General features: G+C 54.5%; 1 protein-coding gene across 2 annotated transcripts in view; it reads left to right on the top strand.

Annotated features, from left to right (window-relative positions):
* Positions 1-26,980, top strand: part of DPYSL2 (dihydropyrimidinase like 2) — a 79,616-nt gene that overhangs the window by 9,720 nt on the left and 42,916 nt on the right. Inside the window, exon 1 of one of the 2 annotated variants that reach the window (XM_073654067.1) lies at positions 25,899-26,096. The exons of the other annotated variant lie outside the window; for it this stretch is intronic. Coding sequence (XP_073510168.1) covers positions 26,058-26,096 — 39 coding nt within the window. The 5' untranslated portion in view covers positions 25,899-26,057. Of the gene's footprint in view, positions 1-25,898; positions 26,097-26,980 lie in introns of those variants that run through there. 2 annotated transcript variants of the gene reach the window in all.

Below are 26,980 nucleotides of genomic sequence, written 5' to 3'. Positions count from 1 at the left end.
GTCAGTGGATTTTTAAAGATGACCGCCTCGAAGGCATCTTATCTTTGACTTTGTTATTTCTGGATGCCAATATCTGCTGCTATCCTAACATTTAGTACTGCCAAACCAATAATAGTTATATCTGGTGCCAAAGATGGATCCTCTATGCAGACAGGCTCCAAAGCAGAAATGGGATGCGGTGGTCAATGATGCAGACAACTGACAGCTTACTGAGGGATCAGATTACAGCCGCCTCGTGAAGCCTATGGAAAGGGGAGAGAAAAACACAAACACAGACACACATAGACCCAGGCAGCTACATTCTAGTGAGTGTTTTTTTTTCTTCTCATGCCGGCACTGTATTCACAGCTACCCTGCTCAGTACTGCTGAATAATGTCCTCCATGTTGCTGCTGCTTCTCAACATGTGCTACATACGGCCTTGGGGTACACGTCTGCAGTCACTCTATGTGACTGCGCGCTGTGAGGATTCTCTGGTGCCGGTAGTGGCAGGCGCGTGACCGCAAGTATGCGACGTGCATACATGCGGTCATGCGTCAACTAAACGTGCTCAATGTAAGCGTACACGTCTAGTCGGAATGTGGCCGGAAGCATGCAATGACTAGACGTGTTCAATGCAAGCGTATTGAGAGGCCAGACATGTCTAGTCGGAATGTGGCCGGAAGTATGCAGATCGCTTGCTTGTGGTCACATGACTGCCCACCCCCAGAATCAGACAGATTAGGGTCTGATTACATCTCAATAATTTGAGCCGTTCCAACCAATAAACGGTGAGTTTACGTCCTCTCATTGATAAAAAAAATCTTTTTGGCTTGTTGAGACGGCAGCTAATGATCCGTGTCTGGCATCAAATAGAAATGTATTGTCAGTGAGCGGCACCGGATGCCACCGAGTCATCACCCACTGGTGCTGGGCTGGAATAAACAGGACGGGCACAGGGATATAATATAGTTGGCACTGACTGACTGTGAAGTCTCAGTGGATTACACTGTAATTTTACCTCCTGAGCAATAAGTCGCACTGTAATCCCCACACAACCCTGTTCACTGGATCATATTGTAATCTCCCCCTGAGCACTGGATTACACTGCAATTTTAGCTCCAAAGGACTAGATCAAACTATAATTTTACCCCATGACCAATGTATTACCCTGACGCACTGGATCACTGTGTAATTTTGTCTCCTAAACACTGAAATAAATTTTAATCAACCCATTTGCATGCACTGGATTACACTGCAATTTTACCCCTTGAACAAAGACATTTTACTTTCTAAACACTGGATTACACTATAATTTGATCCCCTAGGTACTGGATTACACTATAATTTGATCCCCTAGGTACTGGATTACATTGTAATTTTACCCTCAGATCACTGGATTACATTGTAATTTTACCCTCAGATCACTGGATTACATTGAAATTTTACCCTCAGAGCACTGGATTACACTGTAATTTGATCCCCTAGGTACTGGATTACATTGTAATTTTACCCTCAGAGCACTGGATTACACTGTAATTTTACCCTCAGATCACTGGATTGCATTGAAATTTTACCCTCAGAGCACTGGATTACACTGTAATTTGATCCCCTAGGTACTGGATTACATTGTAATTTTACCCTCAGAGCACTGGATTACACTGTAATTTTACCCTCAGATCACTGGATTGCATTGAAATTTTACCCTCAGAGCACTGGATTACACTGTAATTTGATCCTCTGGGTACTGGATGATACTGTAATACTAACCCCTGAACACTGGATCAGCCTAAAATTTTACCCTTTAAGCACTGTATTACACTATAATTCTACCCTATTAAGACTCCCCCAAGCACAGAATTGCACTGTATATTTATCCACAAACACTGGATTGCACTGAAATTTACCTCAAGCCCTGGATTACACTGTAATTTCCCCCCCACCACCACTGGAGTAAACTGCAATTTCATCTCCTAAACACTGGGTAACATTGTAAATTAACCCCCTGAGCACTTTACCTCATGATCGCTATATTACATTGTAATGTTACCACTTGTGCACTGGATTACATTATATTTTTACTCCTGGGGCACTGGATTACACTATAATTTTATCCCCAGAGCACTGCATTATATTGTGGTTTTACTACTTTAGCACTGGATTGCACAGTAATTTTAAACCCATGAACACTGGATTACACTGTAATATCGAACACCACTGGATTTAATTGTAATTTCACCCCCTAAACACTGTACTACATTGTAGTTTTACCCCCTGAACACAGGATTACAGTGTCATTTTAGTCAATGTGCATTAGATTACAAAGTATATTTATCCCCCAGAGCAGTGGATTACACTGTAATAAATGTTTTACACCCTCAGAGCACTAGATTACACTGTAATTTTACCACTTGAGCACTGCATTTCACTGTAATTTTATTCCCTGAGCATTGAATCACATTATATCTTTACACTCTGGTAGGTTACACTGTAATTTTATCCCAAGGAAAAAAAGGATTACACTGTAATTTTAGCACCAGAGCACTGGATTACACTGTAATTTTACAATTTTATTACCGGATTACACTGCAATTTTATCCCCCTAAACACTGGATTACACTGTAATCCACCACCACTGAATTGCATTGTAATTTTACCCCATGAGCACTGTATTACATCGTAATTTTACATCCAGAGCAATGAGCTACACTGAGCACTGAAATACAACATTATTTCACCTCCTGGATTATACTGATTTTTTACCCCCTGATGACTGGATTACACTGTAATTCTACTATTTGAATTACACTGTAGATTACCCCCTGAGCACTGGATTATACTGTCATTTTACCCTAGCCCCTCAGCACTGGATTGCTAAAGTAATTTTACCCCCTGAACACTGGACTAAACTCTATTTCTACTCCCTGAGCACTGGATTACAATATTTCTTTCCCTGAACTCACAAGAATTGGGTTACATTGTAGATTTACCTCTAAACACTGTGCTACACTATGATTTTACCCCCTGAACACTGGATTATATTGTACGTTTTGCCCCCAAAAAACACTAGATTATCTCCTGAGCACTTTATTAACCTGTGTAAATTTACCCTCTGAGAACTGGGTTACACTCTAATTTTACCCCGAACACTGGATTTCACTGTAAATTTACCACCTTAGCACTGGATTACATTCTGATTTTTCCTTTGAGCACCGGACAACTCTGTAATTTATACCCCCTGAAGATTGGGTTAAACTAAAATGTTGCCTGTACACTATGAAAGATAAAAGCTCTCACAGCAGGAGAATGACAACAGATAGAAAAAGCAAGTCAACTGCAAACTTGCTTACTTTCTAAAGCAATGTAAGAATTTGAGAATACATTTAAAGCACCAATACAGAGTGGCACTGTATGATACTGGAAAACCAGAGTCTGGCACTGGAGTACAGTATAACACTCTGCAATACCAACCATCACTGGATTACAGACTGTAAGATTAGACCCCAGCAATCTTGGATTACAGCGTTATATTACAGCCCAACGTTGAATCAATCAGTGAGATCAGAGCCCAGCAACACTGGATCACATTGTTATATTACAGCCCATCACTAGATCAGTCTGTAAGATCAGGGACCATCAGTACTGGATCACTGGTATATCACTGGATCAATCTGTAAACTCACATCCCAGGAAAACTGGATCTGGCACTGCTTGCATTTTGCTCTCTCTGCACCTCGCAGTCCGGCACTGCCTGTATTCTGCTCTCACAGCACCTCACAGTCCAGCACTGCCTGTATTCTGCTCTCACTGCACCTCACAGTCCAGCACTGCCTGTATTCTGCTCTCACTGCTCCTCACAGTCCGGCACTGCCTGTATTCTACTCTCACTGCACCTCACAGTCCGACACTGCCTGTATTCTGCTCTCACTGCACCTCACAGTCCAGCACTGCCTGTATTCTGCTCTCACTGCTCCTCACAGTCCGGCATTGCCTGTATTCTACTCTCACTGCACCTCACAGTCCGACACTGCCTGTATTCTACTCTCACTGCACCTCACAGTCTGGCACTGCCTGTATTCTGCTCTCACTGCACCTCACAGTCCGGCACTGCCTGTATTCTGCTCTCACTGCACCTCGCACTCCGGCACTGCCTGTATTCTGCTCTCACTGCACCTCACAGTCCGGCACTGCCTGTATTCTGCTCTCACTCCACCTCACAGTCCGGCACTACCTGTATTTTGCTCTCATTGCACCTCACAGTCCGGCACTGCCTGTATTCTGCTCTCACTGCACCTCGCAGTCCGGCACTGCCTGTATTCTGGTCTCACTGCACCTCGCAGTCCGGCATTGCCCGTATTCTGCTCTCACTGCACCTCACAGTCCGGCACGGCCTGTATTCTGCTCTCACTGCACCTCACAGTCTGGCACTGCCTGTATTCTGCTCTCACTGCACCTCACAGTCTGGCATTGCCTGTATTCTGCTCTCACTGCACCTCACAGTCCGGCACTGCCTGTATTCTGCTCTCACTGCACCTCACAGTCCGGCACTGCCTGTATTCTGCTCTCACTGCATCTCACAGTCCAGCACTGCCTGTATTCTGCTCTCACTGCTCCTCACAGTCCGGCACTGCCTGTATTCTGCTCTCACTGCACCTCACAGTCCGGCACTGACTGTATTCTGTTCTCACTGCACCTCACAATCCGGTACTGCCTGTATTCTGCTCACTGCACCTCACAGTCCGGCACTGCCTGTATTCTGCTCTCACTGCACCTCACAGTCCGGCACTGTCTGTATTCTGCTCTCACTGCACCTCACAGTCCGGCACTGCCTGTATTCTGCTCTCACTGCACCTCACAGTCTGCCACTGCCTGTATTCTGCTCTCACTGCTCCTCACAGTCCGGCACTGCCTGTATTCTGCTCTCACTGCTCCTCACAGTCCGGCACTGCCTGTATTCTGCTCTCACTGCACCTCACAGTCTGGCACTGCCTGTATTCTGCTCTCACTGCACCTCACAGTCTGGCATTGCCTGTATTCTGCTCTCACTGCACCTCACAGTCCGGCACTGCCTGTATTCTGCTCTCACTGCACCTCACAGTCCGGCACTGCCTGTATTCTGCTCTCACTGCATCTCACAGTCCGGCACTGCCTGTATTCTGCTCTCACTGCTCCTCACAGTCCGGCACTGCCTGTATTCTGCTCTCACTGCACCTCACAGTCCGGCACTGCCTGTATTCTGTTCTCACTGCACCTCACAGTTCGGTACTGCCTGTATTCTGCTCACTGCACCTCACAGTCCGGCACTGCCTGTATTCTGCTCTCACTGCACCTCACAGTCCGGCACTGTCTGTATTCTGCTCTCACTGCACCTCACAGTCCGGCACTGCCTGTATTCTGCTCTTACTGCACCTCACAGTCCGGCACTGCCTGTATTCTGCTCTCACTGCACCTCACAGTCCGGCACTGCCTGTATTCTACTCTCACTGCTCCTCACAGTCCGGCACTGCCGGTATTCTGCTCTCACTGCTCCTCACAGTCCGGCACTGCCTGTATTCTGCTCTCACTGCACCTCACAGTCCGGCACTGCCTGTATTCTACTCTCACTGCACCTCACAGTCTGGCACTGCCTGTATTCTGCTCTCACTGCACCTCACAGTCCGGCACTGCCTGTATTCTGCTCTCACTGCACCTCGCACTCCGGCACTGCCTGTATTCTGCTCTCACTGCACCTCACAGTCCGGCACTGCCTGTATTCTGCTCTCACTCCACCTCACAGTCCGGCACTACCTGTATTTTGCTCTCATTGCACCTCACAGTCCGGCACTGCCTGTATTCTGCTCTCACTGCACCTCGCAGTCCGGCACTGCCTGTATTCTGGTCTCACTGCACCTCGCAGTCCGGCATTGCCCGTATTCTGCTCTCACTGCACCTCACAGTCCGGCACGGCCTGTATTCTGCTCTCACTGCACCTCACAGTCTGGCACTGCCTGTATTCTGCTCTCACTGCACCTCACAGTCTGGCATTGCCTGTATTCTGCTCTCACTGCACCTCACAGTCCGGCACTGCCTGTATTCTGCTCTCACTGCACCTCACAGTCCGGCACTGCCTGTATTCTGCTCTCACTGCATCTCACAGTCCAGCACTGCCTGTATTCTGCTCTCACTGCTCCTCACAGTCCGGCACTGCCTGTATTCTGCTCTCACTGCACCTCACAGTCCGGCACTGTCTGTATTCTGCTCTCACTGCACCTCACAGTCCGGCACTGCCTGTATTCTACTCTTACTGCACCTCACAGTCCGGCACTGCCTGTATTCTGCTCTCACTGCACCTCACAGTCCGGCACTGCCTGTATTCTACTCTCACTGCTCATCACAGTCCGGCACTGCCGGTATTCTGCTCTCACTGCTCCTCACAGTCCGGCACTGCCTGTATTCTGCTCTCACTGCACCTCACAGTCCGGCACTGCCTGTATTCTACTCTCAATGCACCTCACAGCCCGGCACTGCCTGTATTCTGCTCTCACTGCACCTCACAGTCCGGCACTGCCTGTATTCTACTCACACTGCTCCTCACAGTCCGGCACTGCCTGTATTCTGCTCTCACTGCTCCTCACAGTCCGGCACTGCCTGTATTCTGCTCTCACTGCTCCTCACAGTCCGGCACTGCCTGTATTCTGCTCTCACTGCACCTCACAGTCCGGCACTGCCTGTATTCTGCTCTCACAGCACCTCGCAGTCTGGCACTGCCTGTATTCTGCTCTCTCTGCATCTCACAGTCCGGCACTGCCTGTATTCTGCTCTCACTGCACCTCACAGTCTGCCACTGCCTGTATTCTGCTCTCACTGCTCCTCACAGTCCGGCACTGCCTGTATTCTGCTCTCACTGCTCCTCACAGTCCGGCACTGCCTGAATTCTGCTCTCACTGCACCTCACAGTCTGGCACTGCCTGTATTCTGCTCTCACTGCACCTCACAGTCTGGCATTGCCTGTATTCTGCTCTCACTGCACCTCACAGTCCGGCACTGCCTGTATTCTGCTCTCACTGCACCTCACAGTCCGGCACTGCCTGTATTCTGCTCTCACTGCATCTCACAGTCCGGCACTGCCTGTATTCTGCTCTCACTGCTCCTCACAGTCGGGCACTGCCTGTATTCTGCTCTCACTGCACCTCACAGTCCGGCACTGCCTGTATTCTGTTCTCACTGCACCTCACAGTTCGGTACTGCCTGTATTCTGCTCACTGCACCTCACAGTCCGGCTCTGTCTGTATTCTGCTCTCACTGCACCTCACAGTCCGGCACTGCCTGTATTCTGCTCTTACTGCACCTCACAGTCCGGCACTGCCTGTATTCTGCTCTCACTGCACCTCACAGTCCGGCACTGCCTGTATTCTACTCTCACTGCTCCTCACAGTCCGGCACTGCCGGTATTCTGCTCTCACTGCTCCTCACAGTCCGGCACTGCCTGTATTCTGCTCTCACTGCACCTCACAGTCCGGCACTGCCTGTATTCTACTCTCACTGCACCTCACAGCCCGGCACTGCCTGTATTCTGCTCTCACTGCACCTCACAGTCCGGCACTGACTGTATTCTCCTCTCACTGCACCTCACAGTCCGGCACTGCCTGTATTCTACTCACACTGCTCCTCACAGTCCGGCACTGCCTGTATTCTGCTCTCACTGCTCCTCACAGTCCGGCACTGCCTGTATTCTGCTCTCACTGCTCCTCACAGTCCGGCACTGCCTGTATTCTGCTCTCACTGCACCTCACAGTCCGGCACTGCCTGTATTCTGCTCTCACAGCACCTCGCAGTCCGGCACTGCCTGTATTCTGCTCTCTCTGCATCTCACAGTCCGGCACTGCCTGTATTCTGCTCTCACTGCACCTCACAGTCTGCCACTGCCTGTATTCTGCTCTCACTGCTCCTCACAGTCCGGCATTGCCTGTATTCTGCTCTCACTGCTCCTCACAGTCCGGCACTGCCTGTATTCTGCTCTCACAGTCCGGCACTGCCTGTATTCTGCTCTCACTGCTCCTCACAGTCCGGCACTGCCTGTATTCTGCTCTCACTGCTCCTCACAGTCCGGCACTGCCTGTATTCTGCTCTCACAGTCCGGCACTGCCTGTATTCTGCTCTCACTGCTCCTCACAGTCCGGCACTGCCTGTTTTCGGCTCTCACAGTCCGGCACTGCCTGTATTCTGCTCTCATTGCTCCCCACAGTCCGGCACTGCCTGTATTCTGCTCTCACTGCTCCTCACAGTCCGGCACTCCCTGTATTCTGCTCTCTCTGCTCCTCGCACGCCGGCACTGCCAGTTTTCTGCTCTCAATGCTCCTCACAGTCCGGCACTGCCTGTATTCTGCTCTCACTGCTCCTCACAGTCCGGCACTGCCTGTATTCTGCTCTCACTGCACCTCACAGTCCGGCACTGCCTGTATTCTGCTCTCACTGCACCTCATAGTCCGGCACTGCCTGTATTGTGCTCTCACTGCACCTCACAGTCCGGCACTGCCTGTATTCTGCTCTCACTGCTCCTCACAGTCCTGCACTGCCTGTATTCTGCTCTCACTGCACCTCACAGTCCGGCACTGCCTGTATTCTGCTCTCACTGCTCCTCACAGTCCGGCACTGCCTGTATTCTGCTCTCACTGTACCTCACAGTCCGGCACTGCCTGTATTCTCCTCTCACTGCATCTCACAGTCCGGCACTGCCTGTATTCTGCTCTCACTGCACCTCACAGTCCGGCACTGCCTGTATTCTGCTCTCACTGCTCCTCACAGTCCGGCACTGACTGTATTCTGCTCTCTCTGCACCTCAGAGTCTGGCACTGCCTGTATTCTGCTCTCACTGCACCTCACAGTCCGGCACTGCCTGTATTCTGCTCTCTCTGCATCTCACAGTCCGGCACTGCCTGTATTCTGCTCTCACTGCACCTCACAGTCCGGCACTGCCTGTATTCTGCTCTCATAGTCCGGAACTGCCTGTATTCTGCTCTCACTGCTCTTCACAGTCTGGCATTGCCCGTATTCTGCTCTCACAGTCCGGCACTGCCTGTATTCTGCTCTCACTGCTCCTCACAGTCCGGCACTGCCTGTATTTTGCTCTCACTGCTCCTCACAGTCCGGCACTGCCTGTATTCTACTCTCACTGCACCTCACAGTCCGGCACTGCCTGTATTCTGCTCTCACTGCACCTCACAGTCCGGCACTGCCTGTATTCTGCTCTCTCTGCATCTCACAGTCCGGCACTGCCTGTATTCTGCTCTCACTGCACCTCACAGTCTGCCACTGCCTGTATTCTGCTCTCACTGCTCCTCACAGTCCGGCACTGCCTGTATTCTGCTCTCACTGCTCCTCACAGTCCGGCACTGCCTGTATTCTGCTCTCACAGTCTGGCACTGCCTGTATTCTGCTCTCACTGCTCCTCACAGTCCGGCACTGCCTGTATTCTGCGCTCACTGCTCCTCACAGTCCGGCACTGCCTGTATTCTGCTCTCACAGTCCGGCACTGCCTGTATTCTGCTCTCACTGCTCCTCACAGTCCGGCACTGCCTGTATTCTGCTCTCACAGTCCGGCACTGCCTGTATTCTGCTCTCACTGCTCCTCACAGTCCGGCACTGCCTGTATTCCGCTCTCACTGCTCCTCACAGTCCGGCACTGCCTGTATTCTGCTCTCACTGCTCCTCACAGTCTGGCACTGCCTGTATTCTGCTCTCACTGCTCCTCACTGTCCGGCACTGCCTGTATTCTGCTCTCACTGCACCTCACAGTCCGGCACTGCCTGTATTCTGCTCTCACTGCACCTCACAGTCCGGCACTGCCTGTATTCTGCTCTCACTGCACCTCACAGTCCGGCACTGCCTGTATTCTGCTCTCACTGCTCCTCACAGTCCGGCACTGCCTGTATTCTGCTCTCACTGCACCTCACAGTCTGCCACTGCCTGTATTCTGCTCTCACTGCTCCTCACAGTCCGGCACCACCTGTATTCTGCTCTCACTGCTCCTCACAGTCCGACACTGCCGGTATTCTGCTCTCATAGTCCGGCACTGCCTGGATTCTGCTCTCACTACTCCTCACAGTCCGGCACTGCCTGTATTCTGCTCTCACTGCTCCTCACAGTCCGACACTGCCTGTACTCTGCTCTCACAGTCCGGCACTGCCTGTATTCTGCTCTCACAGTCGGGCACTGCCTGTATTCTGCTCTCACTGCTCCTCACAATCCGGCACTGCCTGTATTCTGCTCTCACTGCACCTCACAGTCCGGCACTGCCAGTATTCAGCTCTCACTGCACCTCACAGTCCGGCACTGCCTGTATTCTGCTCTCACTGCACCTCACAGCCGGGACTGCCTGTATTCTGCTCTCACTGCTCCTCACAGTCCGGCACTGCCTGTATTCTGCTCTCACTGCTCCTCACAGTCCGGCACTGCCTTTATTCTACTCTCACTGCTCCGCGCACTCCGGCACTGCCAGTATTCTGCTCTCACTGCTCCTCACAGTCCGGCACTGCCTGTATTTTGCTCTCACTGCTCCTCACAGTCCGGCACTGCCTGTATTCTACTCTCACTGCACCTCACAGTCCGGCACTGCCTGTATTCTGCTCTCACTGCACCTCACAGTCCGGCACTGCCTGTATTCTGCTCTCTCTGCATCTCACAGTCCGGCACTGCCTGTATTCTGCTCTCACTGCACCGCACAGTCTGCCACTGCCTGTATTCTGCTCTCACTGCTCCTCACAGTCCGGCACTGCCTGTATTCTGCTCTCACTGCTCCTCACAGTCCGGCACTGCCTGTATTCTTCTCTCACAGTCCGGCACTGCCTGTATTCTGCTCTTACTGCTCCTCACAGTCCGGCACTGCCTGTATTCTGCTCTCACTGCTCCTCAAAGTCCGGCACTGCCTGTGTTCTGCTCTCACAGTCCGGCACTGCCTGTATTCTGCTCTCACTGCTCCTCACAGTCCGGCACTGCCTGTATTCTGCTCTCACAGTCCGGCACTGCCTGTATTCTGCTCTCACTGCTCCTCACAGTCCGGCACTGCCTGTATTCCGCTCTCACTGCTCCTCACAGTGTGGCACTGCCTGTATTCTGCTCTCACTGCTTCTCACAGTCTGGCACTGCCTGTATTCTGCTCTCACTGCTCCTCACTGTCCGGCACTGCCTGTATTCTGCTCTCACTGCACCACACAGTCCGGCACTGCCTGTATTCTGCTCTCACTGCACCTCACAGTCCGGCACTGCCTGTATTCTGCTCTCACTGCACCTCACAGTCCGGCACTGCCTGTATTCTGCTCTCACTGCTCCTCACAGTCCGGCACTGCCTGTATTCTGCTCTCACTGCACCTCACAGTCTGCCACTGCCTGTATTCTGCTCTCACTGCTCCTCACAGACCGGCACCACCTGTATTCTGCTCTCACTGCTCCTCACAGTCCGACACTGCCTGTATTCTGCTCTCATAGTCCGGCACTGCCTGTATTCTGCTCTCACTACTCCTCACAGTCCGGCACTGCCTGTATTCTGCTCTCACTGCTCCTCACAGTCCGACACTGCCTGTATTCTGCTCTCACAGTCCGGCACTGCCTGTATTCTGCTCTCACAGTCGGGCACTGCCTGTATTCTGCTCTCACTGCTCCTCACAATCCGGCACTGCCTGTATTCTGATCTCACTGCACCTCACAGTCCGGCACTGCCAGTATTCTGCTCTCACTGCACCTCACAGTCCGGCACTGCCTGTATTCTGCTCTCACTGCACCTCACAGTCCGGGACTGCCTGTATTCTGCTCTCACTGCTCCTCACAGTCCGGCACTGCCTGTATTCTGCTCTCACTGCTCCTCACAGTCCGGCTCTGCCTTTATTCTACTCTCACTGCTCCTCACAGTCCGGCACTGCCTGTATTCTGCTCTCACTGCTCCTCACAGTCCGGCACTGCCTGTATTCTGCTCTCATTGCTCCCCACAGTCCGGCACTGCCTGTATTCTGCTCTCACTGCTCCTCACAGTCCGGCACTGCCTGTATTCTGCTCTCTCTGCTCCGCGCACTCCGGCACTGCCAGTATTCTGCTCTCAATGCTCTTCACAGTCCGGCACTGCCTGTGTTCTGCTCTCACTGCTCCTCACACTCCGGCACTGCCTGTATTCTGCTCTCACTGCACCTCACAGTCCGGCACTGCCTGTATTCTGCTCTCACTGCACCTCACAGTCCGGCACTGCCTGTATTCTACTCTCACTGCACCTCACAGTCCGGCACTGCCTGTATTCTGCTCTCACTGCACCTCACAGTCCGGCACTGCCTGTATTCTGCTCTCACTGCTCCTCAAAGTCCGGCACTGCCTGTATTCTGCTCTCACTGCACCTCACAGTCTGGAACTGCCTGTATTCTGCTCTCACTGCTCCTGACAGTCCGGCACTGCCTGTATTCTGCTCTCACTGCACCTCACAGTCCGGCACTGCCTGTATTCTGCTCTCACTGCATCTCACAGTCCGGCACTGCCTGTATTCTGCTCTCACTGCACCGCAAAGTCCGGCACTGCCTGTATTCTGCTCTCACTGCTCCTCACAGTCCGGCACTGCCTGTATTCTGCTCTCTCTGCACCTCGGAGTCTGGCACTGCCTGTATTCTGCTCTCACTGCACCTCACAGTCCGGCACTGCCTGTAGTCTGCTCTCACTGCACCTCACAATCTGGCACTGCCTGCATTCTGCTCTCACTGCTCCTCACAGTCCGGCACTGCCTGTATTCTGCTCTCACAGTCCGGCACTGCCTGTATTCTGCTCTCACTGCTCCTCACAGTCCGGCACTGCCTGTATTCTGCTCTCTCTGCTTCGCACACTCCGGCATTGCCAGTATTCTGCTCTCAATGCTCTTCACAGTCCGGCACTGCCTGTGTTCTGCTCTCACTGCTCCTCACACTCTGGCACTGCCTGTATTCTGCTCTCACTGCACCTCACAGTCCGGCACTGCCTGTATTCTGCTCTCACTGCACCTCACAGTCCGGCACTGCCTGTATTCTACTCTCACTGCACCTCACAGTCCGGCACTGCCTGTATTCTGCTCTCACTGCACCTCACAGTCCGGCACTGCCTGTATACTGCTCTCACTGTTCCTCAAAGTCCTGCACTGCCTGTATTCTGCTCTCACTGCTCCTCACAGTCCGGAACTGCCTGTATTCTGCTCTCACTGCTCCTCACAGTCCGGCACTGCCTGTATTCTGCTCTCACTGCACCTAACAGTCCGGCACTGCCTGTATTCTGCTCTCACTGCATCTCACAGTCCGGCACTGCCTGTATTCTGCTCTCACTGCACCGCACAGTCCGGCACTGCCTGTATTCTGCTCTCACTGCTCCTCACAGTCCGGCACTGCCTGTATTCTGCTCTCTGTGCACCTCGGAGTCTGGCACTGCCTGTATTCTGCTCTCACTGCACCTCACAGTCCGGCACTGCCTGTAGTCTACTCTCACTGCACCTCACAATCTGGCACTGCCTGCATTCTGCTCTCACTGCTCCTCACAGTCCGGCACTGCCTGTATTCTGCTCTCACAGTCCGGCACTGCCTGTATTCTGCTCTCACTGCTCCTCACAGTCTGGCATTGCCCGTAATCTGCTCTCACAGTCCGGCACTGCCTGTATTCTGCTCTCACTGCTCCTCACAGTCCGGCACTGCCAGTATTTTGCTCTCACTGCTTCTCACAGTCCGGCACAGCCTGTATTCTACTCTCACTGCACCTCACAATCCGGCACTGCCTGTATTCTGCTCTCACTGCACCTCACAGTCCGGCACTGCCTGTATTCTGCTCTCTCTGCATCTCACAGTCCGGCACTGCCTGTATTCTGCTCTCACTGCACCTCACAGTCTGCCACTGCCTGTATTCTGCTCTCACTGCTCCTCACAGTCCGGCACTGCCTGTATTCTGCTCTCACTGCTCCTCACAGTCCGGCACTGCCTGTATTCTGCTCTCACAGTCCGGCACTGCCTGTATTCTGCTCTCACTGCTCCTCACTGTCCGGTACTGCCTGTATTCTGCTATCACTGCTCCTCCCAGTCCGGCACTGCCTGTATTCTGCTCTCTCTGCTCCTCGCACTCCGGCACTGCCAGTATTCTGCTCTCAATGCTCCTCACAGTCCGGCACTGCCTGTGTTCTGCTCTCACTGCTCCTCACAGTCCGGTACTGCCTGTATTCTGCTCTCAATGCATCTCACAGTCCGGCACTGCCTGTATTCTGCTCTCACTGCACCTCACAGTCCGGCACTGCCTGTATTCTACTCTCACTGCATCTCACAGTCCGGCACTGCCTGTATTCTGCTCTCACTGCACCTCACAGTCCGGTACTGCCTGTATTCTGCTCTCACTGCTCCTCACAGTCCGGCACTGCCTGTATTCTGCTCTCACTGCACCTCAAATTCCGGAACTGCCTGTATTCTGCTCTCACTGCTCCTCACAGTCCGGCACTGCCTGTATTCTGCTCTCACTGCACCTCACAGTCCGGCACTGCCTGTATTCTGCTCTCACTGCATCTCACAGTCCGGCACTGCCTGTATTCTGCTCTCACTGCACTGCACAGTCCGGCACTGCCTGTATTCTGCTCTCACTGCTCCTCACAGTCCGGCACTGCCTGTATTCTGCTCTCTCTGCACCTCGGAGTCTGGCACTGCCTGTATTCTGCTCTCACTGCACCCCACAGTCCGGCACTGCCTGTAGTCTGCTCTCACTGCACCTCACAATCTGGCACTGCCTGCATTCTGCTCGCACTGCTTCTCACAGTCCGGCACTGCCTGTATTCTGCTCTCACAGTCCGGCACTGCCTGTATTCTGCTCTCACTGCTCCTCACAGTCTGGCATTGCCCGTATTCTGCTCTCACAGTCCGGCACTGCCTGTATTCTGCTCTCACTGCTCCTCACAGTCCGGCACTGCCAGTATTTTGCTCTCACTGCTCCTCACAGTCGGGCACAGCCTGTATTCTACTCTCACTGCACCTCACAGTCCGGCACTGCCTGTATTCTGCTCTCACTGCACCTTACAGTCCGGCACTGCCTGTATTCTGCTCTCTCTGCATCTCACAGTCCGGCACTGCCTGTATTCTGCTCTCACTGCACCTCACAGTCTGCCACTGCCTGTATTCTGCTCTCACTGCTCCTCACAGTCCGGCACTGCCTGTATTCTGCTCTCACTGCTCCTCACAGTCCGGCACTGCCTGTATTCTGCTCTCACAGTCCGGCACTGCCTGTATTCTGCTCTCACTGCTCCTCACAGTCCGGCACTGCCTGTATTCTGCTCTCACTGATCCTCACAGTCCGGCACTGCCTGTATTCTGCTCTCACAGTCCGGCACTGCCTGTACTATGCTCTCACTGCTCCTCACAGTCCGGCACTGCCTGTATTCTGCTCTCACAGTCCGGCACTGCCTGTATTCTGCTCTCACTGCTCCTCACAGTCCGGCACAGCCTGTATTCTGCTCTCACTGCTCCTCACAGTCCGGCACTGCCTGTATTCTGCTGTCACTGCTCCTCACAGTCTGGCACTGCCTGTATTCTTCTCTCACTGCTCCTCACAGTCCGGCACTGCCTGTATTCTGCTCTCACTGCACCTCACAGTCCGGCACTGCCTGTATTCTGCTCTCACTGCACCTCACAGTCCGGCACTGCCTGTATTCTGCTCTCACTGCACCTCACAGTCCGGCACTGCCTGTATTCTGCTCTCACTGCTCCTCACAGTCCGGCACTGCCTGTATTCTGCTCTCACTGCACCTCACAGTCTGCCACTGCCTGTATTCTGCTGTCACTGTCCGGCACCGCCTGTATTCTGCTCTCACTGCTCCTCGCAGTCCGGCACTGCCTGTATTCTGCTCTCACAGTCCGGCACTGCCGGTATTCTGCTCTCACTGCTCCTCACAGTCCGGCACTGCCTGTATTCAACTCTCACTGCTCCTCACAGTCCGGCACTGCCTGTATTCTGCTCTCACAGTCCGGCACTGCCTGTATTCTGCTCCTCACAGTCCGGCGCTGCCTGTATTCTGCTCTCACTGCTCCTCACAGTCCAGCACTGCCTGTATTCTGCTCTCACTGCTCCTCACAGTCCGGCACTGCCTGTATTCTGCTCTCACTGCACCCCGCAGTCCGGCACTGCCTGTAATCTGCTCTCTCTGCTCCTCGCACTCCGGCACTGCCTGTATTCCGCTCTCACTGCACCTCACAGTCCGGCACTGCTTGTATTCTGCTCTCACTGCACTTCACAGTCTGGCATTGCCTGTATTCTGCTCTCACTGCACCTCACAGTCTGGCATTGCCTGTATTCTGCTCTCACTGCACCTCACAGTCCGGCACTGCCTGTATTCCGCTCTCACTGCACCTCACAGTCCGGCACTGCCTGTATTCTGCTCTCACTGCTCCTCACAGTCTGGCATTGCCTGTATTCTGCTCTCACTGCACCTCACAGTCCGGCACTGCCTGTATTCTGCTCTCACTGCACCTCACAGTCTGGCACTGCCTGTATTCTGCTGTCACTGTTCCTCACAGTCCGGCACTGCCTGTATTCTGCTCTCACTGCACCTCACAGTCCGGCACTGCCTGTATTCTGCTCTCACTGCTCCTCACAGTCCGGCACTGCCTGTATTCTGCTCTCACTGCACCTCACAGTCCAGTACTGCCTGTATTTTGCTCTCACTGTACCTCACAGTCCGGCACTGCCGGGATTCTGCTCTCTCTGCACCTCACAGTCCGGCACTGCCTGTATTCTGCTCTCACAGTCCGGCACTGCCTGTATTCGGCTCTCTTCACCTCACAGTCCGACACTCCCTGTATTCTGCTCTCACTGCTCCTCACAGTCCGGCACTGCCTGTATTCTGCTCTCTCTGCACCTCACAGTCCGGCACTGCCTGTATTCTGCTCTAACTGCACCTCACAGTCCGGCACTGCCCGTATTCTGCTCTCTCTGCACCTCACAGTCCGGCACTGCCTGTATTCTGCTTTCACTGCACCTCACAGTCCGGCACTGCCTGTATTCTGCTCTCACTGCTCCTCACAGTCCGGCACTGCCTGTATTCTGCTCTCACTGCACCTCACAGTCCGGCACTGCCTGTATTCTGCTCTCACTGCACCTCACAGTCCGGCACTGCGTGTATTCTGCTCTCACTGCTCCTCACAGTCCGGCACTGCCTGTATTCTGCTCTCACTGATCCTCACAGTCCGGAACTGCCTGTATTCTGCTCTCACTGCTCCTCACAGTCCGGCACTGCCTGTATTCTGCTCTCACTGCTCCTCACAGTCCGGCACTGCCTGTATTCTGCTCTCACTGCACCTCACAGTCCGGCACTGCCTGTATTCTGCTCTCTCTGCACCTCACAGTCCGGCACTGCCTGTATTCTGCTCTCACTGCTCCTCACAGTCCGGCACTGCTTGTATTCTGCTCTCACTGCTCCTCACAGTCCGGCACTGCCTGTATTCTGCTATCTCTGCACCTCACAGTCCGGCACTGCCTGTATTCTGCTCTCACTGCACCTCACAGTCCGGGACTGTTTGTATTCTGCTCTCACTGCTCCTCACAGTCCGGCACTGCCTGTATTCTGCTCTCTCTGCACCTCACAGTCCAGCACGGCCTGTATTCTGCTCTCACTGCACCTCACAGTCTGCCACTGCCTGTATTCTGCTCTCACTGCTCCTCACAGTCCGGCACTGCCTGTATTCTGGTCTCACTGTTCCTCATAGTCCGGCACTGCCTGTATTCTGCTCTCACAGTCCGGCACTGCCTGTATTCTGCTCTCACTGCACCTCACAGTCCGGCACTGCCTGTATTCTGCTCTCTCTGCACCTCACAGTCCGGCACTGCCTGTACTCTGCTCTCACAGTCCGGCACTGCCTGTATTCTGCTCTCTGCACCTCACAGTCCTGCACTCCCTGTATTCTGCTCTCACTGCTCCTCACAGTCCGGCACTGCCTGTATTCTGCTCTCTCTGCACCTCACAGTCCGGCACTGCCTGTATTCCGCTCTCACTGCACCTCACAGTCCGGCACTGCCTGTATTCTGCTCTCTCTGCACCTCACAGTCCGGCACTGCCTGTATTCTGTTCTCACTGCACCTCACAGTCCGGCACTGCCTGTATTCTGCTCTCACTGATCCTCACAGTCCGGCACTGCCTGTATTCTGCTCTCACTGCTCCTCACAGTCCGGCACAGCCTGTATTCTGCTCTCACTGCTCCTCACAGTCCGGCACTGCCTGTATTCTGCTCTCACTGCACCTCACAGTCCGGCACTGCCTGTATTCTGCTCTCTCTGCACCTCACAGTCTGGCACTGCCTGTATTCTGCTCTCACTGCTCCTCACAGTCCGGCACTGCTTGTATTCTGCTCTCACTGCTCCTCACAGTCCGGCACTGCCTTTATTCTGCTCTCTCTGCACCTCACAGTCCGGCACTGCCTGTATTCTGCTCTCTCTGCACCTCACAGTCCGGCACTGCTTGTATTCTGCTCTCACTGCTCCTCACAGTCCGGCACTGCCTGTATTCTGCTCTCTCTGCACCTCACAGTCCGGCACTGCCTGTATTCTGCTCTCACTGCACCTCACAGTCTGCCACTGCCTGTATTCTGCTCTCACTGCTCCTCACAGTCCGGCACTGCCTGTATTCTGTTCTCACTGTTCCTCACAGTCCGGCACTGCCTGTATTCTGCTCTCACAGTCCGGCACTGCCTGTATTCTGCTCTCACTGCTCCTCACAGTCCGGCACTGCCTGTATTCTGCTCTCACTGCTCCTCACAGTCCGGCACTGCCTGTATTCTGCTCTCAAAGTCCGGCACTGCCTGTATTCTGCTCTCACTGCTCCTCACAGTCCGGCACTGCCTGTATTCTGCTCTCACAGTCCGGCACTGCCTGTATTCTGCTCTCACTGCTCCTCACAGACCAGCACTGCCTGTATTCTGCTCTCACTGCTCCTCACAGTCCGGCACTGCCTGTATTCTGCTCTCACTGCTCCTCACAGTCTGGCACTGCCTATATTCTGCTCTCACTGCTTTTTCACAGTCCGGCACTGCCTGTATTCTGCTCTCACTGCTCCTCACAGTCCGGCACTGCCTGTATTCTGCTCTCACAGTCCGGCACTGCCTGTATTCTGCTCTCACAGTCCGGCACAGCCTGTATTCTGCTCTCACTGCACCTCACAGTCCGGCACTGCCTGTATTCTGCTGTCACTGCTCCTCACAGTCTGGCACTGCCTGTATTCTTCTCTCACTGCTCCTCACAGTCCGGCACTGCCTGTATTCTGCTCTCACTGCACCTCACAGTCCGGCACTGCCTGTATTCTGCTCTCACTGCACCTCACAGTCCGGCACTGCCTGTATTCTGCTCTCACTGCACCTCACAGTCCGGCACTGCCTGTATTCTGCTCTCACTGCTCCTCACAGTCCGGCACTGCCTGTATTCTGCTCTCACTGCACCTCACAGTCTGCCACTGCCTGTATTCTGCTCTCACTGCTCCTCGCAGTCCGGCACTCCCTGTATTCTGCTCTCACAGTCCGGCACTGCCTGTATTCTGCTCTCACTGCTCCTCACAGTCCGGCACTGCCTGTATTCAGCTCTCACTGCTCCTCACAGTCCGGCACTGCCTGTATTCTGCTTCTCACAGTCTGGCGCTGCCTGTATTCTGCTCTCACTGCTCCTCACAGTCCGGCACTGCCTGTATTCTGCTCTCACAGCTCCTCACAGTCCGGCACTGCCTGTATTCTGCTCTCACTGCACCTCGCAGTCCGGCACTGCCTGTAATCTGCTCTCTCTGCTCCTCGCACTCCGGCACTGCCTGTATTCCGCTCTCACTGAACCTCACAGTCCGGCACTGCCTGTATTCTGCTCTCACTGCACTTCACAGTCTGGCATTGCCTGTATTCTGCTCTCACTGCACCTCACAGTCTGGCATTGCCTGTATTCTGCTCTCACTGCACCTCACAGTCCGGCAGTGCCTGTATTCCGCTCTCACTGCACCTCACAGTCCGGCACTGCCTGTATTCTGCTCTCACTGCTCATCACAGTCTGGCATTGCCTGTATTCTGCTCTCACTGCACCTCACAGTCCGGCACTGCCTGTATTCTGCTCTCACTGCACCTCACAGTCTGGCACTGCCTGTATTCTGCTTTCACTGTTCCTCACAGTCCGGCACTGCCTGTATTCTGCTCTCACTGCACCTCACAGTCCGGCACTGCCTGTATTCTGCTCTCACTGCTCCTCACAGTCCGGCACTGCCTGTATTCTGCTCTCACTGCACCTCACAGTCCAGTACTGCCTGTATTTTGCTCACTGCACCTCACAGTACGGCACTGCCGGGATTCTGCTCTCTCTGCACCTCACAGTCCGGCACTGCCTGTATTCTGCTCTCATAGTCCGGCACTGCCTGTATTCGGTTCTCTGCACCTCACAGTCCGGCACTCCCTGTATTCTGCTCTCACTGCTCCTCACAGTCCGGCACTGCCTGTATTCTGCTCTCTCTGCACCTCACAGTCCGGCACTGCCTGTATTCTGCTCTAACTGCACTTCACAGTCCGGCACTGCCTGTATTCTGCTCTCTCTGCACCTCACAGTCTGGCACTGCCTGTATTCTGCTTTCACTGCACCTCACAGTCCGGCATTGCCTGTATTCTGCTCTCACTGCTCCTCACAGTCCGGCACTGCCTGTATTCTGCTCTCACTGCACCTCACAGTCCGGCACTGCCTGTATTCTGCTCTCACTGCACCTCACAGTCCGGCACTGCCTGTATTCTGCTCTCACTGCACCTCACAGTCCGGCACTGCCTGTATTCTGCTCTCACTGCTCCTCACAGTCCGGCACTGCCTGTATTCTGCTCTCACTGCACCTCACAGTCTGCCACTGCCTGTATTCTGCTCTCACTGCTCCTCGCAGTCCGGCACTCCCTGTATTCTGCTCTCACAGTCCGGCACTGCCTGTATTCTGCTCTCACTGCTCCTCACAGTCCGGCACTGCCTGTATTCAGCTCTCACTGCTCCTCACAGTCCGGCACTGCCTGTATTCTGCTTCTCACAGTCTGGCGCTGCCTGTATTCTGCTCTCACTGCTCCTCACAGTCCGGCACTGCCTGTATTCTGCTCTCACAGCTCCTCACAGTCCGGCACTGCCTGTATTCTGCTCTCACTGCACCTCGCAGTCCGGCACTGCCTGTAATCTGCTCTCTCTGCTCCTCGCACTCCGGCACTGCCTGTATTCCGCTCTCACTGAACCTCACAGTCCGGCACTGCCTGTATTCTGCTCTCACTGCACTTCACAGTCTGGCATTGCCTGTATTCTGCTCTCACTGCACCTCACAGTCTGGCATTGCCTGTATTCTGCTCTCACTGCACCTCACAGTCCGGCAGTGCCTGTATTCCGCTCTCACTGCACCTCACAGTCCGGCACTGCCTGTATTCTGCTCTCACTGCTCATCACAGTCTGGCATTGCCTGTATTCTGCTCTCACTGCACCTCACAGTCCGGCACTGCCTGTATTCTGCTCTCACTGCACCTCACAGTCTGGCACTGCCTGTATTCTGCTTTCACTGTTCCTCACAGTCCGGCACTGCCTGTATTCTGCTCTCACTGCACCTCACAGTCCGGCACTGCCTGTATTCTGCTCTCACTGCTCCTCACAGTCCGGCACTGCCTGTATTCTGCTCTCACTGCACCTCACAGTCCAGTACTGCCTGTATTTTGCTCACTGCACCTCACAGTACGGCACTGCCGGGATTCTGCTCTCTCTGCACCTCACAGTCCGGCACTGCCTGTATTCTGCTCTCATAGTCCGGCACTGCCTGTATTCGGTTCTCTGCACCTCACAGTCCGGCACTCCCTGTATTCTGCTCTCACTGCTCCTCACAGTCCGGCACTGCCTGTATTCTGCTCTCTCTGCACCTCACAGTCCGGCACTGCCTGTATTCTGCTCTAACTGCACTTCACAGTCCGGCACTGCCTGTATTCTGCTCTCTCTGCACCTCACAGTCTGGCACTGCCTGTATTCTGCTTTCACTGCACCTCACAGTCCGGCATTGCCTGTATTCTGCTCTCACTGCTCCTCACAGTCCGGCACTGCCTGTATTCTGCTCTCACTGCACCTCACAGTCCGGCACTGCCTGTATTCTGCTCTCACTGCACCTCACAGTCCGGCACTGCCTGTATTCTACTCTCACTGCTCCTCACAGTCCGGCACTGCCTGTATTCTGCTCTCACTGATCTTCACAGTCCGGCACTGCCTGTATTCTGCTCTCACTGCTCCTCACAGTCCGGCACTGCCTGTATTCTGCTCTCACTGCTCCTCACAGTCCGGCACTGCCTGTATTCTGCTCTCACTGCACCTCACAGTCCGGCACTGCCTGTATTCTGCTCTCACTGCACCTCACAGTCCGGCACTGCCTGTATTCTGCTCTCTCTGCACCTCACAGTCCGGCACTGCCTGTATTCTGCTCTCTCTGCACCTCACAGTCCGGCACTGCCTGTATTCTGCTCTCTCTGCACCTCACAGTCCGGCACTGCCTGTATTCTGCTCTCACTGCACCTCACAGTCCGGCACTGCCTGTATTCTGCTCTCTCTGCACCTCACAGTCCGGCACTGCCTGTATTCTGCTCTCTCTGCACCTCACAGTCCGGCACTGCCTGTATTCTGCTGTCACTGCACCTCGCAGTCCGGCACTGCCTGTATTCTGCTCTCTCTGCACCTCGCAGTCCGGCATTGCCCGTATTCTGCTCTCTCTGCACCTCACAGTCCGGCACTGCCTGTATTCTGCTCTCTCTGCACCTCACAGTCCGGCACTGCCTGTATTCTGCTCTCTCTTCTCCTCACAGTCCGGCACTGCCTGTATTCTGCTCTCTCTGCTCCTCACAGTCCGGCACTGCCTGTATTCTGCTCTCTCTGCACCTCACAGTCCGGCACTGCCTGTATTCTGCTCTCTCTGCTCCTCACAGTCCGGCACTGCCTGTATTCTGCTCTCACTGCACCTCACAGTCCGGCACTGCCTGTATTCTGCTCTCACTGCACCTCACAGTCCGGCACTGCCTGTATTCTGCTCTCTCTGCACCTCACAGTCCGGCACTGCCTGTATTCTGCTCTCTCTGCACCTCACAGTCCGGCACTGCCTGTATTCTGCTCTCTCTGCACCTCACAGTCCGGCACTGCCTGTATTCTGCTCTCACTGCACCTCACAGTCCGGCACTGCCTGTATTCTGCTCTCTCTGCACCTCACAGTCCGGCACTGCCTGTATTCTGCTCTCTCTGCACCTCACAGTCCGGCACTGCCTGTATTCTGCTCTCTCTGCTCCTCACAGTCCGGCACTGCCTGTATTCTGCTCTCTCTGCACCTCACAGTCCGGCACTGCCTATATTCTGCTCTCTCTGCACCTCACAGTCCGGCACTGCCTGTATTCTGCTCTCTCTGCACCTCACAGTCCGGCACTGCCTGTATTCTGCTCTCTCTGCACCTCACAGTCCGGCACTGCCTGTATTCTGCTCTCTCTGCACCTCACAGTCCGGCACTGCCTGTATTCTGCTCTCTCTGCTCCTCACAGTCCGGCACTGCCTGTATTCTGCTCTCTCTGCACCTCACAGTCCGGCACTGCCTGTATTCTGCTCTCTCTGCACCTCACAGTCCGGCACTGCCTGTATTCTGCTGTCACTGCACCTCGCAGTCCGGCACTGCCTGTATTCTGCTCTCTCTGCACCTCGCAGTCCGGCATTGCCCGTATTCTGCTCTCTCTGCACCTCACAGTCCGGCACTGCCTGTATTCTGCTCTCTCTGCACCTCACAGTCCGGCACTGCCTGTATTCTGCTCTCTCTTCTCCTCACAGTCCGGCACTGCCTGTATTCTGCTCTCTCTGCTCCTCACAGTCCGGCACTGCCTGTATTCTGCTCTCTCTGCACCTCACAGTCCGGCACTGCCTGTATTCTGCTCTCTCTGCACCTCACAGTCCGGCACTGCCTGTATTCTGCTCTCTCTGCTCCTCACAGTCCGGCACTGCCTGTATTCTGCTCTCTCTGCACCTCACAGTCCGGCACTGCCTGTATTCTGCTCTCTCTGCACCTCACAGTCCGGCACTGCCTGTATTCTGCTGTCACTGCACCTCGCAGTCCGGCACTGCCTGTATTCTGCTCTCTCTGCACCTCGCAGTCCGGCATTGCCCGTATTCTGCTCTCTCTGCACCTCACAGTCCGGCACTGCCTGTATTCTGCTCTCTCTGCACCTCACAGTCCGGCACTGCCTGTATTCTGCTCTCTCTTCTCCTCACAGTCCGGCACTGCCTGTATTCTGCTCTCTCTGCTCCTCACAGTCCGGCACTGCCTGTATTCTGCTCTCTCTGCACCTCACAGTCCGGCACTGCCTGTATTCTGCTCTCTCTGCTCCTCACAGTCCGGCACTGCCTGTATTCTGCTCTCTCTGCACCTCACAGTCCGGCACTGCCTGTATTCTGCTCTCTCTGCTCCTCACAGCCCGGCACTGCCTGTATTCTGCTCTCACTGCACCTCACAGTCCGGCACTGCCTGTATTCTGCTCTCACTGCACCTCACAGTCCGGCACTGCCTGTATTCTGCTCTCTCTGCTCCTCACAGTCCGGCACTGCCTGTATTCTGCTCTCACTGCTCCTCACAGTCCGGCACTGCCTGTATTCTGCTCTCTCTGCTCCTCACAGTCCGGCACTGCCTGTATTCTGCTCTCACTGCACCTCACAGTCCGGCACTGCCTGTATTCTGCTCTCTCTGCACCTCACAGTCCGGCACTGCCTGTATTCTGCTCTCTCTGCTCCTCACAGTCCGGCACTGCCTGTATTCTGCTCTCACTGCACCTCACAGTCCGGCACTGCCTGTATTCTGCTCTCTCTGCTCCTCACAGTCCGGCACTGCCTGTATTCTGCTCTCACTGCTCCTCACAGTCCGGCACTGACTGTATTCTGCTCTCACTGCTCCTCACAGTCCGGCACTGCCTGTATTCTGCTCTCTCTGCTCCTCACAGTCCGGCACTGCCTGTATTCTGCTCTCTCTGCTCCTCACAGTCCGGCACTGCCTGTATTCTGCTCTCTCTGCTCCTCACAGTCCGGCACTGCCTGTATTCTGCTCTCACTGCACCTCACAGTCCGGCACTGCCTGTATTCTGCTCTCTCTGCACCTCACAGTCCGGCACTGCCTGTATTCTGCTCTCTCTGCACCTCACAGTCCGGCACTGCCTGTATTCTGCTCTCACTGCACCTCACAGTCCGGCACTGCCTGTATTCTGCTCTCACTGCACCTCACAGTCCGGGACTGCCTGTATTCTGCTCTCACTGCATCTCACAGTCCGGCACTGCCTGTATTCTGCTCTCACTGCACCTCACAGTCCGGGACTGCCTGTATTCTGCTCTCACTGCACCTCACAGTCCGGGACTGCCTGTATTCTGCTCTCTCTGCACCTCACAGTCCGGCACTGCCTGTATTCTGCTCTCACTGCACCTCACAGTCCGGCACTGCCTGTATTCTGCTCTCACTGCATCTCACAGTCCGGCACTGCCTGTATTCTGCTCTCACTGCATCTCACAGTCCGGCACTGCCTGTATTCTGCTCTCTCTGCTCCTCACTGTCCGGCACTGCCTGTATTCTGCTCTCTCTGCTCCTCACAGTCCGGCACTGCCTGTATTCTGCTCTCACTGCACCTCACAGTCCGGCACTGCCTGTATTCTGCTCTCTCTGCTCCTCACAGTCCGGCACTGCCTGTATTCTGCTCTCTCTGCTCCTCACAGTCCGGCACTGCCTGTATTCTGCTCTCACTGCACCTCACAGTCCGGCACTGGATGCAGCGCATCACTCTCAGCCCCTCTGCATTGCAGTGGTTGCATCCTTCGCCACGGCCCCGCCCATTCTCCGAGCTCCTCATTTGCATAGCGGCAAACGCCTCAACCAATGAGAAAGTCTGTGAGCTGTTGCCTCGGATGAGCACAGGGAGTGGCGCGGCGCATGCGTAGTGGCGGTTGCTGCAAGTCCTTTATTGCAGCCCGGGTGTAGGGAGATCGGGGGCAGCGCTGCCTCATCCTCCTTCTCCGTCCGCAGCTCAGTGTCCATCACCCCCGCCCTGCACCGAGGGGACCGCCGCCAACATGTCCTACCAGGGCAAGAAGAACATCCCCCGCATCACGGTGAGTGCACGGCACGGATTGTCGGCGGGATGCAGCAGAACCGCAGCACCAGGCTGTCTGCACACACGTCTGCCGGGGATGCCAGGCTGGATGTGCTGCTGGGGCAGGAGGTATCGGTGCCCGGATGTCACTGCAGGGGCTGTGTGCACTGCTGGGAGGATGGGAGTAGTAGTGTCACTACAGGGGCCGGAGGATGGGAGTAGTAGTGTCATTACAGGGACTGTATACAGGGGCCAGAGGATGGGGTTAGTAGTGTCACTACAGGGGCCAAAAGGTGGGAGTAGTAGTGTCACTACAGGGGCCAAAGGGTGGGAGTAGTAGTGTCACTATAGAGGCCAGAGGATGGGGTTAGTAGTGTCACTACAGGGGCCAAAAGGTGGGAGTAGTAGTGTCACTACAGGGGCCAAAGGGTGGGAGTAGTAGTGTCACTACAGGGGCCAAAGGGTGGGAGTAGTAGTGTCACTACAGAGGCCAAAGGGTGGGAGTAGTAGTGTCACTACAGAGGCCAAAGGGTGGGAGTAGTAGTGTCACTACAGGGGCCAAAGGGTGGGAGTAGTAGTGTCACTACAGAGGCCAGAGGATGGGGTTATTAGTGTCACTACAGGGGCCAAAAGGTGGGAGTAGTAGTGTCACTACAGGGGCTAAAGGGTGGGAGTAGTAGTGTCACTACAGGGGCTAAAGGGTGGGAGTAGTAGTGTCACTACAGGGGCTAAAGGGTGGGAGTAGTAGTGTCACTACAGGGGCTAAAGGGTGGGAGTAGTAGTGTCACTACAGGGGCCAAAAGGTGGGAGTAGTAGTGTCACTACAGGGGCTAAAGGGTGGGAGTAGTAGTGTCACTACAGGGGCTAAAGGGTGGGAGTAGTAGTGTCACTACAGGGGCTAAA

This window comes from Phyllobates terribilis, unplaced genomic scaffold (assembly GCF_046119375.1).
Source record: "Phyllobates terribilis strain yellow unplaced genomic scaffold, ASM4611937v1 Scaffold_11__3_contigs__length_659146591, whole genome shotgun sequence".
NCBI classification, from domain to species: domain Eukaryota; kingdom Metazoa; phylum Chordata; class Amphibia; order Anura; family Dendrobatidae; genus Phyllobates; species Phyllobates terribilis.
This window is presented reverse-complemented; position numbering and strand designations above follow the sequence as displayed.